General features: G+C 41.1%; 2 protein-coding genes across 2 annotated transcripts in view; one reads left to right on the top strand and one right to left on the bottom strand.

Annotated features, from left to right (window-relative positions):
• The first annotated feature begins 1,183 nt into the window (after nt 1-1,183).
• sumo3a (small ubiquitin like modifier 3a) lies at nt 1,184-4,844 on the top strand. The gene is made up of 4 exons (XM_017703676.2): nt 1,184-1,337; nt 2,670-2,798; nt 2,932-3,003; nt 3,745-4,844. The coding sequence occupies exons 1-4, from the start codon at nt 1,317-1,319 to the stop codon at nt 3,805-3,807; spliced, it is 285 nt and encodes a 94-aa protein (XP_017559165.1). The 5' UTR covers nt 1,184-1,316; the 3' UTR covers nt 3,808-4,844.
• Nucleotides 4,845-4,905: 61 nt separating this feature from the next.
• Nucleotides 4,906-22,024, bottom strand: part of abcc6a (ATP-binding cassette, sub-family C (CFTR/MRP), member 6a) — a 28,862-nt gene continuing 11,743 nt past the window's right edge. The window contains exons 6-31 of the mRNA XM_017703674.2: nt 21,571-21,632; nt 20,974-21,105; nt 19,632-19,838; nt 17,309-17,486; nt 16,917-17,078; nt 16,577-16,669; nt 15,418-15,621; nt 15,154-15,300; nt 14,930-15,017; nt 14,262-14,331; nt 14,020-14,146; nt 13,396-13,572; nt 13,012-13,179; nt 12,577-12,760; nt 12,328-12,409; nt 11,549-11,660; nt 11,219-11,426; nt 10,583-10,893; nt 10,148-10,347; nt 9,199-9,325; nt 8,796-8,897; nt 8,258-8,404; nt 7,914-8,072; nt 7,589-7,755; nt 7,197-7,391; nt 4,906-6,347 (exon numbers count right to left, since the gene is read on the bottom strand). Coding sequence (XP_017559163.2) covers nt 6,239-6,347; nt 7,197-7,391; nt 7,589-7,755; nt 7,914-8,072; nt 8,258-8,404; nt 8,796-8,897; nt 9,199-9,325; nt 10,148-10,347; nt 10,583-10,893; nt 11,219-11,426; nt 11,549-11,660; nt 12,328-12,409; nt 12,577-12,760; nt 13,012-13,179; nt 13,396-13,572; nt 14,020-14,146; nt 14,262-14,331; nt 14,930-15,017; nt 15,154-15,300; nt 15,418-15,621; nt 16,577-16,669; nt 16,917-17,078; nt 17,309-17,486; nt 19,632-19,838; nt 20,974-21,105; nt 21,571-21,632 — 3,918 coding nt within the window. The 3' untranslated portion in view covers nt 4,906-6,238. The remainder of the gene's footprint in view (nt 6,348-7,196; nt 7,392-7,588; nt 7,756-7,913; nt 8,073-8,257; nt 8,405-8,795; nt 8,898-9,198; nt 9,326-10,147; nt 10,348-10,582; nt 10,894-11,218; nt 11,427-11,548; nt 11,661-12,327; nt 12,410-12,576; nt 12,761-13,011; nt 13,180-13,395; nt 13,573-14,019; nt 14,147-14,261; nt 14,332-14,929; nt 15,018-15,153; nt 15,301-15,417; nt 15,622-16,576; nt 16,670-16,916; nt 17,079-17,308; nt 17,487-19,631; nt 19,839-20,973; nt 21,106-21,570; nt 21,633-22,024) is intronic.

Raw genomic sequence — 22,024 nt, 5'->3', positions numbered from 1 at the left:
TGTAATGTAAAAATGTTTTCATTCCACATCAAACCCTTTATTTTAAAAAAGCTAGGCTAATTCCGCTTCTTATGCTCTGTTTAAGGCGCTGGTGTTACGTGCCATACTTGTGTGAATGTGATGAAAATTTGAAAAGTAATTTGGAAAGCCAACTGATTTACACAGTGCGGCCAAGCTGAAGGAAACCACTCAGAGAATGCAGTGTTTCCACATAAGTATTATAAAGTAGGCATGTCCAAACTAAACGAAGATTTAGGTTGTGTAAATAGCCACAGTGAAAAAGAGTGATGCTTTGCATCTAGAGCTGGGCAATACTTATGATTGTTGTGATAAATGACATCATAATATACCACAAAATGCTTTTCTGAGTATATTTTGGATATTACCAGTACCTAAAACCACTTTGCAGTGTCAAGTCGATCAATAAGATGCATTTAGTTTTGTTTAATTGGAATTAGTGCAGCACAGTGTGTCAAATTATGAAGGAGAACTCCTGCTTTTCTCATTCATCACCAGAGTCTCTTACACTGAAATGCTGATGTTAATCTCCCCTTTTCTCCCAAGGGGGGTTTAAGAGAAAGAATTTAGTAATCAGTAATCCTTTATTAATTTATTCCTTTGAGACAATCTTAAGGAATTTCTTTCCCTCTGTGTTTGTGCCCAAATAACAGTAGGAATATTCGAGAATATATATTGAGAAGAATAATTCAGCGCATATAAGCGAAGAGACTTTAAAATGAACGATCTGTCGAGAATAAAAATCTGTGCCAGTAAAGGTCTGTTGAGGCCTACAGTGTGTGGCAAATGCCTCGCCCCCTAGTGGTCAAGAAAAAATAACCGCTCGGCTCATTAGAGACATAATTGTCTTGTGTCCACTGAACTACCATTATGTGGAAATGGTCGACTGTGCTGACGCCACTCAAGAGTCCATCGTTTATGCCCGTTATAACCGATATTATATAATCATCCGAAATAATAATAATAACAATAACAACAACAATAATAATAACAATAATGATAATAATAATAATAACAAATAATGATATTATTATTAATAATAATAATACGAATTTATTTATCTGCTTAAACTGGGCGCGCCTTTTTTCTCTGCGCGCGACCCAGCCCCCCCCCCTCAGAAGAAAGAAGCGCGCACGAGAACGCGCCGCGCGCTCCCGCCCAGAGAGCGCCACGTGATGCCGTGACGTCCAATCAGAGGCGGAGGAGGTAAAGCGAGGCGCGTGCTCGCGGCGGCCGGGCGGACAGGAGAAAAATCACACAAACACGGTGAGGAGCGAGCTGCGGAGAAACGGGAGAAAATGTCTGAGGATAAGCCCAAGGTGAGCCGCCGACTCGCTGTCGTCCCGGGGATCAGTCCGAGTGTGTGTTGGCGAGGCTGAGAGAGGGAGAGACAGAGAGAGAGAGGAGGGAGAGAGGGAGAGGGAGATCGAGAGAGCGCCAGCGCCGAGTTCCGTTTTCATTTTGTGCAGTCGGCGGGTTGCGCATTTGTGCGGGAAAATGGAAGCCAGCGTGCGGCCGCGGGGTTTTTCCATTCTCCTCACAGATGTAGCTTAAACTCCTAAACAAGATTTTATTTGTAATCCTGGTCTTTTAGACTCGAACGCGGCGTCTTCCATTGAAAGTGCGCCGTTGTTTGGCTCCTCTGCGCGGTTTTTTGTCGTTGCCGTGTATAAGCTCAGCGTCGTGCTTTGCGGCTTTTCCTTTGTGAAAGCGAAGTGGCGCTACGAGAAGAGCGCAACGGGCCCCCGACTTGAATCGACTAAATCTGACCAACGCCGGCGTCTTTTAGCCCGCCCGGTGTTTCTTCGGCTCATTTGATAAAGATTTGAGTCTTTTAAACGGCAGTATTGGGTGTGAGGAGGCTGGTTTGGGAGCTGCTCTAACGCAGGAGCTTCGCTGCACCAGATGCGAAAATGGCGCACGACGGCGGCCACATTAACGACGCATCGTTTTACCCCGAGCCGGTAGACGGTGTGTTGCCTGCTGGCGAAAGTTATTTTATTTTTAAAAAATTCCGACTTTCTTTTGAACCCAGATGGCCACGAGGGGGGAACCTGGTCGCAGCTCCAGCCTCACAATTTGACAAAGCTGAAACCAGCTTCTCCTCTTGTTCGAATTTTCCCGTTCCACCTTAACGGTAGTTGGCTATAAATGGTGCAGCAGTTCCATTCTGGCGCTAGAATAGAACAGCTGCACCGTTTAAGGTGGAACGGGGAAATTCGAATAAGAAGCTGGAGAATAGCAAGCGGATTTCAGCCTCGTTAACTAGTTTTTTGGGGGGTTGCTGCAAAGTTTATGGAGGAAAACGAGCACTTTATCTTTTATTTCTCTCATCAGATGTGCCATCACAGTAAAAGTACATTTATTGTGTCTGCATTAAAAGTATGCAATTCCACCAGTCTCCAATCGCTTTTGTATTTGAGGACCCAAAGGACAAAATCTACACTTGGTCAGAACATGTGGCGGACCCCCAAACCCCCCCCCCCCCCCCCCCCCCCCTCTCTTTATTAGTGCTAATCCAGGATAGGTACATTAAGATGGGTCGTTTGTGTGCTAACTTGGATGTTGACCTTTGACTGGCAGCCATGTGGCATTTGTATATGCTTTAAATGTTCAGACATCTCACGAGGGCTCTTCTGCATGTCTTTCAGGAGGGAGTGAAGACGGAGAACGACCACATCAACCTGAAGGTGGCTGGACAGGATGGCTCGGTGGTCCAGTTCAAAATCAAAAGGCACACACCTCTCAGCAAATTAATGAAAGCGTACTGCGAAAGACAGGTGTGCATCTGACCGTATTTGAGAGATTAGTGGCAGCATCTTATCGCAAGTGTGTACCCTGGATGCTTGAAACTCTAAAGTATATGTTGATCTAATGTTGTATTAATGGCATTGTTTGCTCTTTGTCTTGCAGGGATTGTCAATAAGACAGATTAGGTTTAGGTTCGATGGACAGCCAATTAATGAGACAGACACACCGGCACAGGTAAGCATATGAAGTTTTCCCTCACGTGCACCTTTAAGCGAATCTGAAATTGAACGCTCTTCTCTAAAGAGCCTGCAGTAGGGAAGTGAGAGATGGAGTAGTGTGGGAGGAACAACATAACATCGGCTACAAAAATAAACGCTAGGTGAGGTGTTGCAGATGAAGTGCCTTCATGGCGAGTGAGATCCAGGATTGCGCTGCAAACTGGCTTGGTAACGTCACCCTAATGCACATGCTCAGTGTGTGTGAGTGTAAAATCTAAAGCCTGTCTTGTTTACCTGCTTACCTTACCTAGGATGCTATGCTGAGTAGCAACAGTCTAGTTAAGAATAATGGAAAACGGACGAGACTACATAATTGCTTAGTAGCCTCTTGAGGACAAAGTAGCTTGATGTTTATTATAAATTAAGTGTAAGTGGTTTGGATGCAGTGGATGATTTTAAAGTTCTAGCTGCACTTCAAGCTCATTTTTTTTGTTGACATTACAGCCCATATGATTGTATTAAAGGCGTTAGTTCAGCAAAGACCTGCTAGTCTTCACTGTTCAATAAATAGAACCGAAAAGCACTGAGCTTTTTCCTTTAACCTGTTAATTTGTTGGTAATATTAAAGATTTGTGCATATTAAAGTAATATTAAAGAATTTTTCTTTAATTGCTTGTCTCCACAGGGTGGGGGGGGTATACCAACTTGACTGAGTATTCATTAATTGTACAAATGATTCTTGTTTTCTTTTTGGCAGTTGGAGATGGAGGACGAGGACACTATCGATGTATTTCAACAACAGACAGGCGGCTCTCGCTAAACCTCTCCATGCAGCGAGCTCCCACTCCGCTGTTTTATTTGACTCGTTTTCCTCTAAATGCTCTCTTTAACTGTACTGTTCATTTTCCCCTTTTGCCAGTTTTCTTTGAACATCCTCCCCCTAGTTTTCATAGGGTGGAACCAGGTTTTTTCCCCTCCAATATATAACCATCTGTGAGGTGGCAAATGTGGCTCACAGACAAGACTAAGATGGCTGCCCTAAGGTGTATAGTTCAAAATGGCCATCTGAACTGTGTTGCGTCTCTTGGTGTAATAATGGCCTGAAAGTCGTGCCACAGTTGCCAATCCAGCCGTGCTCCCCAGATCGAAACCGAAATGGTCCATTCCCATATTGTCAATATATTCTGCAGAATGAGGAGACCTTTTTTTTTGTTTGATTTCCCCCTGTATGCCTGTCTCATGCAGCTTTAAGTATCTTTTAAGCCGGAATCTGTTTTATGTCTGTTAACTGAAGAGATGCCCACCCTGCGTTCTATTCATTTGCTTCCCACCCTCCAGTTTTTAATTTGAGCTGCCTCACTCATGAAGTATCAAAGGGGGCTGGGATTGTGGGGAACTTTCAGCCTTTTCTGACTGACCACCGGAGGGGAAACCTGGTCAGATAGTCCTGTTAACGGTGAGGATCAGGTACCGGACCAAACTCTGAAGAAAACTAAATCCAGGTTTTTATTACAAGTGTCTATAGTGTCCCCTATAATGAAGTTTCAGAGGAGGGCAGAATTTTTTTTTTATTTTTTTTTTTTATTTTTATTCCCCAAAGTTTACTGCCTTTCCAAGCAAAAGGGAATTGTTGCTGTCCCTCCACGGAAGTGTTGGTCTAACCAGAGAGGAAAGGTCTAATTTATCCTCCCCTCCCCCTAAACTTGCTTCTCGCCTTCTGCTGTGTTGTCCAGCAGACTGGTATCCATAAGGGTCGGGCTGAATCAGCATCCATGTGGTCTCATCTTTCTGTACTGATTTGTACATTATTTGTTGTCCTTTACTACTGTATACAATAAATATAGTTTGGTACTCAGATATCTTGCCCTGGTTTTTGCTGGTTGGGTGTTTATTACTTTGCTGGGTGACTGGATGAAGAGTAGTGCACCTGTCTGGTATGAGGAAATCAGTATTACACAGAATTTCAAAAAGGTTTTAATATTTTACATATAGGTGATATGAACAAACCTTGACAGATTTTCAATACAAAAGCAATATAAAATGGCAAACGTATAAATAAAATGCAGAAGTACTTGGATTTACTTACAGCTTTTTTTTGCATATTGTCTTAAGGCTTTTAAAACAAGAATAGCTTCTGTACTGAGCTCCATTCTGAATGGATTGGAAGTACAAGAGCATACATGCTCTACAGTAACATAGAGAACTAAATATTCCAAAATAGTTTTACTTCAAGTTCAATATCAAAGGGAAATCCCTGTTGCCTTGGTAATAAAGTGAAATTTAGCAAGTGTTTTCAGTGTATCATCAGTTACTAGTCTTATCTCTACAAGGTCTAGATTCAACATCTAGCTTGTGTTGGCACACCACAGGACCTTTCATCATGTTTTCATTGACCGTTTTAAGCGTTTGCTCTTTTAGAAATAAACGCCACAATGTAGTTGGACTGCACCACTGTTTTCCTCCTAGACTCCCTCATAAACAAAGGGCTTGAGAGGGAGACTCAGCGGCTGCTTCTGAGGGCATTTTGAGTTACGCTGTCAGTAAACATGGCATTTGTAATGTTTCTCTAACACCTTAATGTAGCTTTCCTTTATCTCCTGACCTAACAGCTTGAATTACATTTATAAAAATAGTCCTCTTTTAAAATGTGGTCCACAGATAACATCAAACTCACGGTAGTGCTGTGTTCTTCACATTCTATAAGAATTATTTAGGTGATTGGAAAGGTTAAAGAGGGCACAGTGGTGTCATCAGCTCTCGTTTATAAACAATTATTTACACATTATTTCTACCAGATGCTTTCCTATCAACTCAAGTCAAATCCAACATAGAAACTTGCCAGTGGCAAAGTCTTCAGCTCAACTTGTTCTGTCTTTCAGCAACAGCTGAGATGTTATAAGGCATAAGTGAAAGGCTTTCACCTTCCAGTTCCAAAAGGATGTGTACAGTTGTGCCCTTGAAAAAGGCGGTCAACCTGAGTAAATAAGGCTTCCGTGAATACATATCTGTACACTTGTGAAACATGCTCGGAATATAAGTCTGGGAATTATTAGGAATGAGAATTCAAGCACCCATCTTCTCCACAGAAGCACCAATGGGAGTGTTTTTTTTCTAGATTTTCTCTCTGTACATTAGTTACACTGGCCAACAAAACTGATTATTGGAGTCCACCACAAGGGGGCGCCAGCAGACTGCTGTTAATGATGGCAGATTGAGAGCGATGTTGATGATGGCAGACTGAGAGCGGCGGTTTACACTAACCCAGCCTCTCTGCACATGCGGTAAAACTGGCCTCTCTGTGCTATAAGGCTAGCAGGGGAGTCCATCTCCACTATGTGTCCTTTGTCCATCACAATAACCCTGCAAAAGAACAGAATAGTGATTAACATCAGCATGTTAAACAGCCCTCTCTTCCGCATCCTTATCCAGGGATACAATCTAAGAGGGTCCCCAGAGTTTGACAGTAGTAAACAACTGACTTTTCAAGTGTTCTGCATAATTTAACCGTGGAAACCAAGTCATTCACAGTGGTTCAAGAGAAACCTGAGCCAGAATTGTTTACAATGGTGGTGATAGGAATCAGAAAGTTATTGCACACAGTGCTTAGGAATATTCTGCCTGAAACCTGAGACATTGGTTTCTGAAAGTTTTGAGATTAAAAAAACTAATGGTGGAGAGCATGCAGGGTATTTTTAAATTATAAAGCAAAAAGGTGCCCCCCAAAATGTATTTGTTTAGATTTGCCACCATTTTCCATCATCAACATTACATATACACCCACACACATAACATAGATGTGTGTAGGTTTGCTGATTGTTTGGGATAGCAAATAAAATGGCCATGTTTGCCTAGTTTCTGCGAACGCCACTGTGAAGAGAAGTTCCCAAGTTCCTCTACAGTGCAACATTTTATATGAAAGCACTCTGAATTACTGTGGAATATTTTGAAAAATCCCATGTTATCTAGTGAAATGTATCTCAATAACAACTTTAGAGAGCAGTGCAGAGAAACAGAAATGAGCATGTTGACCTTGTAGCTTTGTAGTGTATATCAGTTTAATTCAGCTTAATATAGTCGTATTATGGTCCAGTACTGGGTCAATGTATATCAACATGCATTGAATCACAAAGTCTGTCATTTCTCCCAGAAATATCCCAAGACCGACTAAGTTTGAAAAAAAAAATTCTCTGATGGTTAGTCTATGCTTACTTTGTGTAGTCCATGATAGTGTTGAGTCGGTGGGCGATGGTGAGAACTGTGCAGTCCTCAAATTGGCTGCGGATGGTGGACTGAATCAGTGTGTCTGTCTCCAGATCCACTGCTGCTGTCGCTTCATCCAGAACCAAGATCTTTGTTTTACGAAGGAGGGCCCTTGCCAAACATACCAACTGCCTCTGGCCAAGACTACAAAATGAAATACAGAGGTGAGTGACCAGTCACAGATGCAAAAATATAGAATATATATAAAAATATATATATGGACAGATGGTAAACATGCAAAGCAGCAATATTATTCTGACAGTGATAACTGATTATTAATATAGCTGCTCCACAAAAAAACTGTGATAATCACACATACAGAACATTCTAGACATTCAAACCTGAGATTTTCCCCTCCTTCTGAGCACTCATAGTTGAGTTTGTCTGGCAGTCCAGAAATAAAGTTCTTGAGATGAGCTAGTTCTAATGCATTCCACACTTCCTCATCGGAGTATGTGTCAAAAGGGTCAAGATTCATACGCAACGAGCCAGAGAACAGCACTGGATCCTGCAGGAAGATGTGAGAGTCAACCAAAAGAATATTTCAGATAGAAGTCAATGTCATAACCATATAAAAAAAAACTGTACAATTACAGTTTTTTTAAAGGGTTTGAAACTGAAGAATCATAATGTGCTGGAGATTTTCCAGCATTTTGGTTTTCTTACCTGTGGAATTATAGTGATGCGAGACCTGAGATCATGGAGACCGAGCTCTGCGATGTCAATCCCATCAATGTAAATCTTTCCTTTTGCCGCCTCCAAGATCCGGAAGATTCCCAGGGCCAGAGACGATTTCCCTGCACCTGTCCTTCCCACAATGCCGATCTGAAAGCAGAAAAGCCCTCAGTCTTGTGCATCACATATGACTCTAGATTTCCCTTCAGTCATATCATGAATTAAAATGGCCAAGTATCATACTTTATCCAAGATATGCATAGAGAATATTGATTTGGTAAGTCAAACTGGCCCATATTTGTCATAGTTAAAATGAATATACAGATTTCTTTCACCTTCTCTCTTTGGTGGATATGTAGGGAGATGCCTTTCAGAGCAAACTCTAGACCTTTCCGGTACTGTAAGCTATAGTCCTGGAACTCTATGGTGCCTGTTTGAGGCCAAGCAAATGGTAGAGCGTTGCACTCAGAGGTCCATGCTGCCTGCAAACAGAGAAAAAGAGAAGGTTTTCATGGGACGCACAAATGGAATCAGAAAAATCAACAGATTTTTACTCAAAACACAAGTTTAGCAATCAACAGGTGTATTATTTTTATTTTGGTGTTACCATTTTATGATGTAAATAATAGCAGGTAAATGCACTCGAGCTGTATTTGAATGCTCCTGAACCACTCGTGAACATAACTCATTGTGCTAAACAGGCAAATAGCTCTCCATTTTTGTGTACCGCTTCATCTGATTCACATCATTTAATTAGGCAAATTATTTTTCATATACAAATTTAAAATTTACAATGATAGTTTTCTCCTTTAAATAGCAAATAATGTCACGTGTTAAATGTTAACAATGCCCTGATGTGCAGTATCGTCTCACCTCTTTGGGTGTCTCTGCATACTCCTTCACCCTTTCCACCGACACTATGTTGTTCTCCACATCTGTCCAAGACCTCACAATCCAACTCAGGATGCCTGTCACCTGAAACAGAAAAAGTCAGCTGTTTAAATCCACACTTGAAGTTAGTGATTCTGGATAAGCCTGCGTTATGTAAGTCTGCTAAGCAGCTTAAAGCTCTATCATGGGAAGCCATCGGTTCAATTTCATATCACCTCAATAACCACAAATGAAGACACATCCAATAATGTGGTTCTTATGCAAGACAGGAGGGGTGCATGTTTGACAGAATGTTGCAAAAGAGGAAAAGGGAAAGAGTAACAGCTACAGTAGATTAGGCAATGTTTGTATAGAGGATTCTATCAGCAGTTGTAATAACTCTCACCTGGAGGGAGTGGGATACAGCTAAGCCCACGATTCCCGGGCTCAGAGTGTCTTTTCCCATCACAGAGAGAATGGCAGCAGCGAGAACTACACCATTACCCAGGAACTCCAAATTCACCGCTAGCCACCTGCACAGGAGGAGATGCACCAAGTTAGCACGCTTTGCCTCTTCAAATTGTACAGGGCTTTCACGCAAGAAAGGTTTTGAATGTCGCTGTAACACTGTGACAGTTGCATAGAAAGGTTGTGAAGAATGGCACTCTGTGACTTGGAATGCTGCTTAGTTATTTTATAATGCCCCTGTACTCTCAGTATTTTCAGACTGCTGCTTGAGGAATATGACAGTAGAACTTAGACAGACTAAGGATTAAATGTGTTTAGTGTGTAGAAAAGGTAAATTCGCACAATTGGATTTTGAATTTCTTTGGAATTTTAGAGAGTTACATTGCATATACAGTACATGTCATATACATTGCATTCATCACAAGACGTCATGCAATTAATTCCAAGCAAGGACAACTCAAATTAGCCTTTGGATTGAATTCAATGGATGATCCTTATACAGAGTTGTATTTACATATGAAATGACACTGTACAAATAAAACACCATGGTCATCATGCTTTCCAAGAGGATAAAACCAAAACTTTCAAACTGATATTTGATGTATTTTGTACACTCCAGCTAACCAGAATGTTAACGTGATGCTGGGTTTTCTGTTTTCTGTGCTAAAATGTCTGTATTTTACTCATTTTATTACAGTTTGTAACCTTTTAGAAAAAAATGTTCTAATCCAGGTAGACATAATTTCAGTTTCTACATTGTATTAATGTTTTTGTATCAGTATTGGCAGATATGTACATGAAAATTAGCCCTGATTCTAATATGTTTGCATCCTTATTTTTAGGCCTGATGATGTCAAATACCACCTTCACCTGGCATTACAGCTCACCTGGTTGCCACAAAGCGGGGGAAATAGGCGGTCTGGTTGTGATCAACTCTCTGATTGGCCTGTAAGATGAAACGCGACTGCTCGCCAAAGGCCCGGATAACACTGGCGCCCTGCACCGTCTCGTTAAAGTGGGTGTAGATGGGTGAGCGACTCACTGACTCCAAACGCCGCAGCTGGCAGGATGTGGCCACATAGAAGCTCTTCAAGAGAAATGCAAGAAAAAGAGAGAGAAAGAGAGCGAAAGAGAGAGACAGAAACAGTCAAAACCCACATGACACGTAAGAGGATTTCTAATATTCCCAGTGGACTCAGGTAGCAACTGTGTCAGCAGACTGGTGAAAAAGCCCATTAACTCTGGTGCTAACATCAGCACATGTGGTTTGCGATCTAGCCCAGTTTCTCTCCCCTCCCCAGACAGCGCTGCCTCAGCCATACCTGCACAAATGCATAGAGCAGAGCTAGGGGGAAGATGATGATGGCAGCGAAGGGTGTGGCCAGCAGCACTATGATGCACACTTCCATTAGCTTGAAGAAGTAGCTCAGCATCATCTTAAGGCCATCTGGAATCATGCAGTCGATAGCGTCGATCTCCTTGGCAAATCGGTTCAGGAGGTTGCCGCTGGGGGTGGACTCAAAAAAGGACATGGGGGAGTGGAGGACATTTTTTAGGAGGTCCAGGTGTAACTGGTGAGAGGCAATGATGCCTCCAATAGAGATGGCCACTGTGGTGCCAAAAATGGCTATGCCTGAAATTCAGTAAAGCAACAGAAGCATTAGGTGTTAAATTGTTCTTTTTATTTTAGATGCGTAAGTGAAATATAAACCATGAATCAAATCCAGTTTGTTTGCTCTCCCATGATTCTAACTTGATAACACATCACAGAGGTTCATCTAATTCAATCACTGCTATAAATTATAAGGTGATTACAACTAAACTAATACGCAAGTTATGCTGAAAGAAATTTGAAATGTCCCACATACAATCCTTCGTAGTTTAAGTAGTTAAGAATAAATAAACACTACAAATGTCTGCATGTGCATGTTTGTATGGACTCTCTACCTCTCACTGACCTTGTGCAAATCCAAGAGCTCCATAGACTCCCAACTTCATGTCAGTGTTAAGCTGGGTACCGTTGATGATCGGCTCGTCGGCCCACATGCTGAGCCAGTAGTTGTATGCCAGAGAGGCAGCCTGCTGGAAGGCGTACAGGAAGAGAATGGGTACAATCAGAGCCAAGCCAATGGTGCGGAAGTACTCGATGTACAGCTCCAGTTTCACCTAAAAAGGCAGACAAACATGACTAGATTAGGGAAAAACAATGACAGGATGTACTAAATAGCTATGACTTACATGGGAGAACATTAAACAAAAATGACATTTTTAAATGCTGCCAAACTCACCCTGCCTATTCGAGCTTTGTCCACCACTGTCAGTTTCCCCAGCTCCTCAGGGATCTGTTCCTGCTCGATATCTGGCTCTACGCTCTGCATAGTGACATTGTTGGTGTCGCCACTGAGACAGAGAAAGAGAGTAAGAGAGACTTTGAAGCAACAATTGGTCCTTTGAAGGAATGTTTTGGCAGAAAATTTAACCAACCAGTTACCCCACATGCAATCAATCTGTTGTGGCTTAATGGGTGTCCAAATTTTAGCTCTAATACCGCAACAGTTATAAAGTCACCCAAATATCCCAAATAATTTCTGTAAAAATACATTATCAAAACCTCATTCTACCATCATAAATATGGAGCAATCTGATCCAAAGTCAGTCCTGTTTGTGAAAACCAGCCCTAGTCTGAAATGACTACCCATAGTGGACGAAGATTTGCTTTTTATAGCTCACATTAAGTCATAATGTGCTATACACTATACAAGTGTGCGGAACCTAAATGAAGACCTGGATGCTGTTTGAGCGGATTGGTGAATGTGTTCCTGGACAATCTCCTACAGGTAACTGACGTTTATCCAGCACCTTTATGTTCACCACATTATTGCTTATTGGATCTTTGCCCTTAAAAGGCCTAGACTTGCTGCCGGGCCCACAGATTAATTACACACTTCTATAATCTAAGAAAAGCTCAAACAGTTTGCAATGAAGTCCACGTAGTTACTGAAAAATAATCTTGGCCTTTTAAATGGTTAACATCACTGCCTTGTTCAGATGCTAACATATCACTCACCCAATCAGCTGCTCTTGAGAGAGATCCCTGGAGAATGGCATAAAATCTGTTACACTGAGCCTTGCACAGGACCTTCTGGAGCCTGCAACAACAACACACATTCATATGCTTTATGGAACTGTTGGTGGAAAAAAAACATCAACATCAACTTGGCTAACTACGGATAAATGACAATGATTATTGTGGAGTGCTGTTTTGTGTTAAACAGACTTTTAATCAGAGCTGTAAAGAAAAAGGTGTTAGACTGACCTCTCTGCACTGAGCTTTCCTTCCTCTCTGAGCTGGCAAATGTGTGAATGAAATCAGCGAAGGCCCCGTTGCGGTTCAGTAGTTCCTGGTAGGAGCCGCTCTCAGTGATCTCGCCATCCACCAGCACAAGGATCAGATCAGCCTGGGGCAGGAAGCTCATCCCATGGGTCACCAGGACTCGAGTCTGTCAAAGACACAATATGCTTTCTCTCACATAAACTGCACAGCCAGTCAAGTGAAAGTCTCTGCTTGGAGATGATTATTAGAAGAACATTCTTGATCACCTGTGGTTTCTTATGCTTGACATCATATGATAGAAAGTTCTTTTATTTGATCTAATACCAGTAAGATTCACTTTTACTAAAATAATGTTGGTGCTAAAAATAGTGGAATCATTTTTAGCTCAGTCTTAACAAAATAAAGACACCAAATCACCTTGTCTCTGAGCACACCCTTGGGCCCGATGACCTTGTCAAAAATGTGCTGACCCACATGAGCATCCACAGCGGACAGAGGATCATCAAGCAGATAGACATCAGCTTTCCTGTACACCGCACGAGCCAGGCTCACCCTCTGCTTCTGGCCTCCAGACAGGTTTAAACCCTGGGAAAGATTTTAGCATAACTAAAGCATGCCTACAAACATAATGAGCTACATTTCTCTATCATCGTGTGATACAGTAGAAGTCATCTGTTTATAATACCCCTTGAAATGAACAATAGTTGGGTAAAACAGACCTAAAAACCTGCAAAAATATGACTTCACGATAATTCTAAATGACTTTAGAGGTTTTAAAGTAAAAGCAGCACATAAGAGCACCTTCTCGCCAATCTCAGTGGCGTCCCCTGCAGGCAGGATCTCTAGATCAGGCAGCAGGGCACAGGCCTCCAGCACACGCTGGTACCAGCTCTTTCTCTTCTCTCGTCCAAACAAGATGTTGTCCTGCAGTGTGGCATTCTGGATCCAGGCCTGCTGGGGAACGTAGGCCACTGAACCCTACAAGAACAGATGCACACAGTGTAACAACAAATACTGTTAAGAGATCAAACCACCTTTTCATTTCAAATAAAATTACAAGTTATTTAGAAAAAATAGAAAACTAAACAGAAACAAAAAATGAAACAACAACTAAACATATCAATTTTTTGCAATATTTGGTGTATCCACTTCAATACAGCTTCTTTTCAGGAGTATTGCTTTTATTTTTTTAAGGTAAGCTGCAGAGAGATTTTTTCACACCTCCACGGTTCAGTCTCAGAAGTTGGTTGAATTTGCTGCTTCTCACAATCCAAGTAATCGCAAACACATTCAGTGATATAGCAGCCTGCGGTGGCAAATTTCTTTTTTTGTAGTGACTGCTGTTAGGAGTCTCATTTTATCTTTATCTTTTAGTCACTTTTTAGTCATATATATATATATATATATATATATATAAATTCTTACCTTGATGGAAACACTTCCACTTCTCCGCTCTGTCTCTCCAAGCATTGCAGAAAGTAATGACGATTTTCCACTGCCAACGTGGCCGACAACAGCAACCAGTGCGCCACGAGGAACTTGGAAATTGATCCTAGAAATACAAGTTACTTTTTGACACACTATTCCTATTTATACTATTGTATAATCTATTAATAGATTATCAGACTAGTCACATAAGCAAAATCATGATTATACTACTATTATACCTTTTTAGACACGGAGCACCATCTTTAGACCAACTGAATGTCCCATTCTCAACCACCACACCATCATCATCTGAGTGAGGAACAGAGAACAAAAGAGATAGGAAGAGAGAAATTAACAGTAAGTCTTCCATACTACGTCATGGATACTCTAGTGTTGTTTAAATACTAGCTGTTCTAAACACCTGTGCAAAACCGAACATACAGTACTGCCACATGGGAGCCTTTAAGGTGAGAGCTGAGGAGGGACTGTCTGTGAAAGTAAACTTCCTCTCCTGCAGCTTGTGAAATAGACTCCCCTTAATTACGCATGGTCTAATTAGCTTCATCTTCAAAATAGCTGTTTTCACAAGCTGTCTGCAACGCTGCTGACAGATGCCGGGCAAAAATGTGTTTGCGTTTCATGAAAATAGAAGACTACGTAGAGACCGCAGTCTACCGTGGGCTGCTGCACTGGGTCTCTAATTTCTCTCTCTCTCTCTCCCTCCCTCTCTCTTTCTATCTCTCCAGAGAAGAACAGGAAGTGAAGCAATGCTGCCACGCGGCTGTGGAATTCAGCAGTTGTTAACAAATTGCCATCAATCTGTGGCACTTCCATTCAAAGCATATGACAGAGCTACAGAAGAAGTCATCTTTGAGCACCTGTTAGTATGAATATAGTGCTAACTCACCCAATTTACAAGGCTCTCTGGACACGTTGTCTGGTTTTAACTCTTCTTGACACAAAAACTTTCCCAAGCGCTTTAGCGAGACAACAGCCTGCAACATAAGAGATGCTTCAGAAGATTCTCTTCTCATGCGTTGTACAGCAGCTAAAATTCGAGAATAACTAAACAAAGAAAGAAGCATGACTGGAAAGGAATTTTCAGGCACTTTTACAGCTCTAGATATCTACCTGCATGGTGGTGCTCATTGCAAAAGGAAGCTGGCTAAGAGGGGTCTTCAGGATGTTAATGAGTGCCATGGACACAAAGACCTTCTGAGCATCCAACACATTTTTGTCATCGATGAGAACGTACACTCCAAACATGGCAAAAGCAATCTTGAAAGCAAGAAAGACAATCACAAAATCTAATTAAGACTGTCAGACACGTGGGGTGGCATGCTGTAAACATATAAAACTGCTGCTATTGCAGCATCTGCAGTAAACTTTACACACCAGGAAAGACGAGGAGTTGAAGGAAGCAATGGAGATGGAGTAGAGGATCTGGGACTTCCTCAGGGCTCCGAGCTCTTTCTCTCTGTAGCCTAGAACCTGCTCGAGATAAGCCTTTTCCCAGGCGTAGAACTTCAGGATCTTTATGCCATTCAGGATCTCATTCATCAGCTTGATTCGCCCATCCATGAACTTCATCTGAATCTCCTGTATTATTTCAAAATAAAATACAGGGACTTGATATAGATGGAAGCCTACTGTGCATTACATAGCTAACATAACATTGAGGTTGACCGATTTACAAAGTAGGTTAGCACATGTGTGGTTTCATCGGCCAGCGGGCATAATGGAATGTGACAAATGTGAAAAGCTCTGGTCTGTTTGTCCACAGCTTTATCACACAAAGAGCTGGGTTAGGTTTGCCTGCATTCCTTATTCTTTATATATCTCAATTTTTCACATTGGTAACAGCCAAGTAGGGCAGTAGTAGGCAGTTAGAGGACTAGGTCAGCCAGTGTCTCCCAAACCAGGAGACAGAGACATAGGCCAGGGTTACAACCAATGTCCTTGCACATTGTGAAGTCACTTGAAGCAGCCCAAGTGCAAGCATCTGTTGTTTTCTAAAAAGAAATGAAAGAAATATAACTTTTATTGCCATTTGTTTCAGTGTGGTTGTTTTCCGTCTAAAGAGACACAGGGACATCAAAGGAATGAGAGAAGCTTGAATCCAACCCACACACCCACACTGTGCTTGCTGCGCTATCTAAACCAGCTGTGGAGGTTAAGGACTGATCCACAGCCAGTGTGGACACTTGGGCTTCCAGTAGAAACTGTATACCCAAAGAACCTGAGTCTGATCCAGGATCAGGGCTGTTACTGTTTTGAGACCACTGTATCTGCATCCAAAAATGGACTATTAGAATGGACTGGTTCAGGAACTTGGCACTTTTGGTTGCTGACAGTGTGATGCAGATGTTGCATATGCAAACAATTTTAACTATGTGAAATTATCTGATATATCTGGGTTCTTTCTTTGTAATATTTTACTTCAGCCCAAAAACAGTGTTAAAACTCAATGAAAGCTAGTAGGATCAAGTCACATCATTCTAACTAGGCCCTACTATCTGCCATTCTTTGTTAGATATCCTGTAATCTACAACACCTGTAATTTACTCCTCTTCTTGGCAATGAATCCATTTAATGGGAAGATGAGAATCACTGTGGCAATGCCAGCCAGAGCAGATGGGCCCAGATGCTGAAACAAGAAGAGTGTGGAAGAATATCAGTATCACAGTTAGCAAGGACATACAGTGTCACTCATGCAAAGTTTTGTTCTTATGGATCACGAAAATTATTTAACTGCCCCCTTGTGGAGAATGTTTGGCCTGCTAAATGTGAATGAGTTGCAAGTCATTTCCTTGAGGTGCTTCACATCTGAAAACAGAGGCTAAAAGTCATAACACATTTGTCCCCAAAACTACTAAGACAATGGTTCAGCTTACCTGCCAAAGAAAAAAGAGGCAAAGGGCGATCTCAATGGGGGCGAGCCATACAGCATTGAAGTACACCACAAAATCCATAAGCTTCTGAGTGTCAGCCGAAACCAGATTCACAATCTCTCCTACAGTACACGTCCTACGTGCTGCACTGCTTATTACCAGAGACTAGTAAGGCAAAAAATAGGGAAATAGTCAACAATTATGAAATGAGCTCAGGGAGTTGCCTCTATTTTAAAATCAATTTTAAAATATACAATTTGCAACTAATCCAATATCTGGCTCTTATATTTACTGTAGGTATTATAGCAGGTATGCATAATTGAACTAAAAAAGGAAATGCTCTACATATTGCATACATATATTTTGCAATATATATCTCTAGAATTAGAGCAGACCTTTCTATAGACGAGTCCCATGACAGCGGTCTTGACTCTCATGCCCACAGTAAAGCAGGTGTACATATACTGGTGGTTAAAGAGAGACAGCAAACACGAAAGGAGGAACATGAGTGAAGCGTAGAAATATCCTTTCCACAGTGGAGCATCCTCCTCGCTCATAAAACCTAAGAGAAGACTAAGGGGAGAAAGAGAAGATGAGAGATGACCGATTAAGACTGAGCAGACATGCTCAGCTAATATTAAAGCATTAAAATACATTAAATTACATGCTGGCCAGCTGGTTTTGCTTCTGCAAAAAATAATTTGAACAATAACAACAAATATAAACATCTGCTGTGCTTTCTGCCAGTAAACCTAGAGGGCATCCTGGTGGCACTATGGTGCTCCAGCCTGAGGCTTTGGGGAGAATTATAATAATATGACTTTCAAAATAATTCAGCACTGTGGTTTGGTAATGGAGCAGATCAACCATTTAGCTATGACCCTTGCTTGAGAGAACAGCACACTGGAGCACACGTCCAGCAGGAGCAGTAGTGCATGGTTGCCGTATGCGGTACCAGCTTTCCTTCTGCACATATCTTGAAAATGAAGAACAGTAGAATGATTGTTGAACTCTTAGGAAGAAAAAAATACTTGGCAAATCTAATGTTTGGCAGACTCCACAGAACGTAGAGTTGGCCAAAAATGCCAGGATTCTATATCAGTTGTCCTTGGGGCAAAAACAGCTTTGCTCATTTATACTATTCCCACCAAAACCCACCCTGTGTTGACACTTGACACCACCAACCGGTACAGTAGGTCAATGGGATTAAACTCAGTTGGCCACACACAAAAAGTCAGCTTTTCCTTGCCACTGGGTTGTGGACAGAATTTGATGCTGCTGATCCAGAGTCAGCTTTCTCTACCTAAATTCCAAACACAATCGTTTTAGGGTACAAACTGCAAGGCTGGTCTCAAAGTGGCAACATCCACTAAAGCAGTTCACTGGTGGCTGTCTCGACCTTGTACTTGGCAGGCCACTCTCTTACAGTGGTCGCTTCTAAACCACAACCTCAGAGGTTCCGCTTCAGGCTGCTTCAGGGCTGACGCGTCTGCACCGGGCACGGCGCTGTGGTCAAATGTCCCTCAGACTCGAAGCCATAATTGCCGCACTGCGGGCATAAACAACGCGATCTCTGTCTGGCTTGGGTGACGTTGCACCTGCTGCTAACTGTGTCTTCCTGTTTTGCAGAGATATCGTGAACCGTACGACGTGACCTGAAAAACATTTGGAAAGCCTTTGTGGGGTGTCTTTGAAGCTGTGGGAGGTGGTTTATTTTAGAGTCTGTGTTTATTTGATGAGTGGACTTTTAGGACACAGGCTTTGAGGTCTCTCTCACTCTCACCAAGGATACACATGAAATTTCTGAACTTGGAACAATCGTATGGATAATATTTTGTGCATGACCTTAACAGGCACATCCTTTTTGTAGGGTGAAGAGTTTTTAATCATTATTCAATGTTGTGCTTAATAGCTTAGAATCTCTCAAAACATTTAGAACGTTTGCAGTATTTGATTATTTTGTCAGGCATTTGCAGATATAACTGTTGAACACAGCAATTTTATGACACTACACTATGGTAATGTTTATAAGCCTACATGATTAACAATTTTTGTCTGATACTGAAATAAAACTTATGGTGTAAAATGAAACCACCATTCTGGGTTAAGGCTGTAACTATCTAGGCTAACTTAATGATGTCTCTAAGCCTTGTGCAGAGAGATGTAGGTGACACTTTATGTGAACTTTGCTACATAAGATTTAACAAAATCATGCCATTAAAATGTCATGGCAGGTATCATATGCTGTCATATCATGTGCAGTAGCTGATTTTGTTCAGTAATGAAAATGTCATGTTACCATTACCTGCTATTGTTTAGACAGATGCCATAATGTTTGATGTCATCACAGCTTATGCCACATGCTTATTTTTACTGTGCACTCTAGTTAGCGCTCATGACATCAGACATTATTAGATTTGTCATGGTAAGTAAAGCTAATGGTAACATGACAGCATTGTATTACCGAACATAAATAGTCATGACAACATTTATGACAGTATCTGCCACGATATGTTTATGACATGGTGTTGTCAATGTTATGTAGCAGGATTCAAGTGAAGTGTTACCTTGTCAAGGCAAATCCAATTACATTTTGAGCTGCATGGTTTGTTTTTGTTTTCAAGGAACAGCATATGTTGTGGTCATTGTGGCATGAACCATTGACTCAGAGGAAGATTTGTATTATTGTTTGCTGTACATGCTAGCTCACCAACTTACCTGAGGACTTGTGGGATGGCAAACATGAAGGCATCGTGGACTATGAGGCACAGCGTCCCAGACAGGAAGTAGGGCCCGAAGTTGCGGGCCAGGGTCCGTAAAAGGCAGAAGCCTGAGCTTTGCTCCTTCTGCAGCTTTCTCAGGAGCTGAGCCTGATCTGGCAAGCGGGACCCCAACGGCACACCACTGCTCAAGTAGTTCTCCTGCCTAATGATGGGACCAAAAAAGGGAAGAAATGAAGAAATATAGAAGAAATGAAAAAGCTTTTGTGATTTTAGACGAATTATTTCTTACTTGTGGCAGGCAATGCAAGTGCAGATTCTAAGCTTTTAAAAAACACCACATCAGTGTGTCTAGAAGAGGTGGTATTTTATTAAGATTAGAACTTGATGAAAAGTTAAACTGTATGTTTTAGGTTTTGTTTTGTGGAAAGAAAAAAACGTGAAGTGTTTTTGCCATGTTTCTGTCATTGTTCGACAAATTACCAGCCTATAAGCACATCACTGTGCCTTTCAAGCCGCTAATTAAAAGCAGACTTACATAAAAAGATGCTACACCGCAATGTGTGAAGAGTTTCCACAAATCATAAAAAAGATGTGACCTCTGACACGTGAAGTCTTAGCAGTGGATCCAGTGGACTTAAAAAGACTTTGTATCTTCAAAGTTGAAGCATGTTAACAAGCCAGCTAAGTGACACATGCCTTGACTGTCTCGACAGTGACCATGTGGGCTCTCTATCTGATGAATTTAAGGCCGAAGTCCTTGTTGTGGGCATCGCTCAGACTAACATTTGATTGCTTTGATTATTCAAGTCAGAGCAGCAAAAGTAACCACAAAAACATGAACGCTGAGCTTAAAACGTGTCTACATGTCACACTAAAACTTGTTGTCCGGTGGCTATAACACATCCCGGTATAGCAGTGATGAAGGCCAGGAACCCTTAGAGTTCATAGTTACCGTGTTTGTATTTAAAACCGACATATTTTAATGGGATATGAATGAGATGAAGAGCTACAGTTGTGCACTGACATAAAACAAAATCTGAAGCACCAACCTGAGTCTTTTAACATGTAAAGTAAGTGATGTAAATGTAATTCTGTAAAAAACTATAATAAATCACACAGCTATGTAATTAGATTTAAATAAGTATGTAATGTCAACTGAATGTATAGCAACATGAAGATTAATAACTGTAGATTTCTAATGATTAAGGTCAGGAAATCAAACATGCAGTCAGTATATGGCTGGACATTACATTCAGCAGAATAAAGGTTTAATAAGCTTGCATGCTGTCAGAATATGGTGAATCTAGCGAGCTCAACAGTGTTGTGGAATTTCATACTGTTGGAGTTTGGTTCGCTCTGTGGTCCATTCCTCCTCTAGATCTGAGACGATTTTTTCTGACGTGTCCTCCTTCCTTAGACTCCACAGATCTTCTGCCTGCAGAGGGTTGCGGTATCCTTTAACCACCAACCTGCGAGAAATACGTACACAAACATATGCGTACATGTTTTTTTTTACTTTACTGCATGTTTCATGTCTTTAACTCCTTAGACTGCAGGCTTATCATTTAGTTATTGATCCTTAAACAATTAATTATTCTGTAGCTGCTATGAACCTAATATGTAGCTTAGGTAGTTAAGAAGATAGAGGACATGAAGTGAGGACCTACATACAGGCCCCTGCAGTTAAAGTGCAGGATAATTGTTCAGTAATTAATCTTAAAGCGTATTACTCAATAACTACTATTAAGTATTTGCTAACTGCTATGAAACTATTAAGTAAGTTATGTGGCAAACAATAGGTATGTGGGCCCACATACAGGCTATTTGAGTTTGAGGAGTAAGGTCAATTTGATATAAACAAATATGAAACAATGTAAATAAAAACAGGTAGAACTATCAGGAAACATGAAGTAAGATATGGTCATCTTGTTTACCCTCTGAACCACCAGAAGAGGAATTTTGACAGAAATGATGCATCCTGAACGGGACATGCATTCTGAAATTAAAGAGAGAAATCAAAGAGAGAAATTAAAAGCTGCTTGGCAAGCAAAATGCATTTATGTTCATTTCACATTTAACATGATTTATATATGGTATTGTGTCAGAGATTATTAAAACCCATTATTTATTTCATTTCTAAATGGCCATTAGGTACAAGTTGTTCAGTTTTCACTGCCAAAAAAACAGACGTGATGTGTTTTACAAAGAAATTTAATTGTGTTTTACAAAGAATATAATTTGATTACCTTATCAAGTAAATATAAGTTTTGTCCTCACAATCTAATAACACAATTACAAATTTAGATCCATTGGTGCATGGTCCAGTTTTGGTGTTCTGGTTCTACTTCATTCTCTCAGTAATGTAATACTGAAAGCTGCACTTTTAGA

Source organism: Pygocentrus nattereri, chromosome 30 (assembly GCF_015220715.1).
Source record: "Pygocentrus nattereri isolate fPygNat1 chromosome 30, fPygNat1.pri, whole genome shotgun sequence".
Taxonomy (NCBI): Eukaryota; Metazoa; Chordata; class Actinopteri; order Characiformes; family Serrasalmidae; genus Pygocentrus; species Pygocentrus nattereri.
This window is presented reverse-complemented; position numbering and strand designations above follow the sequence as displayed.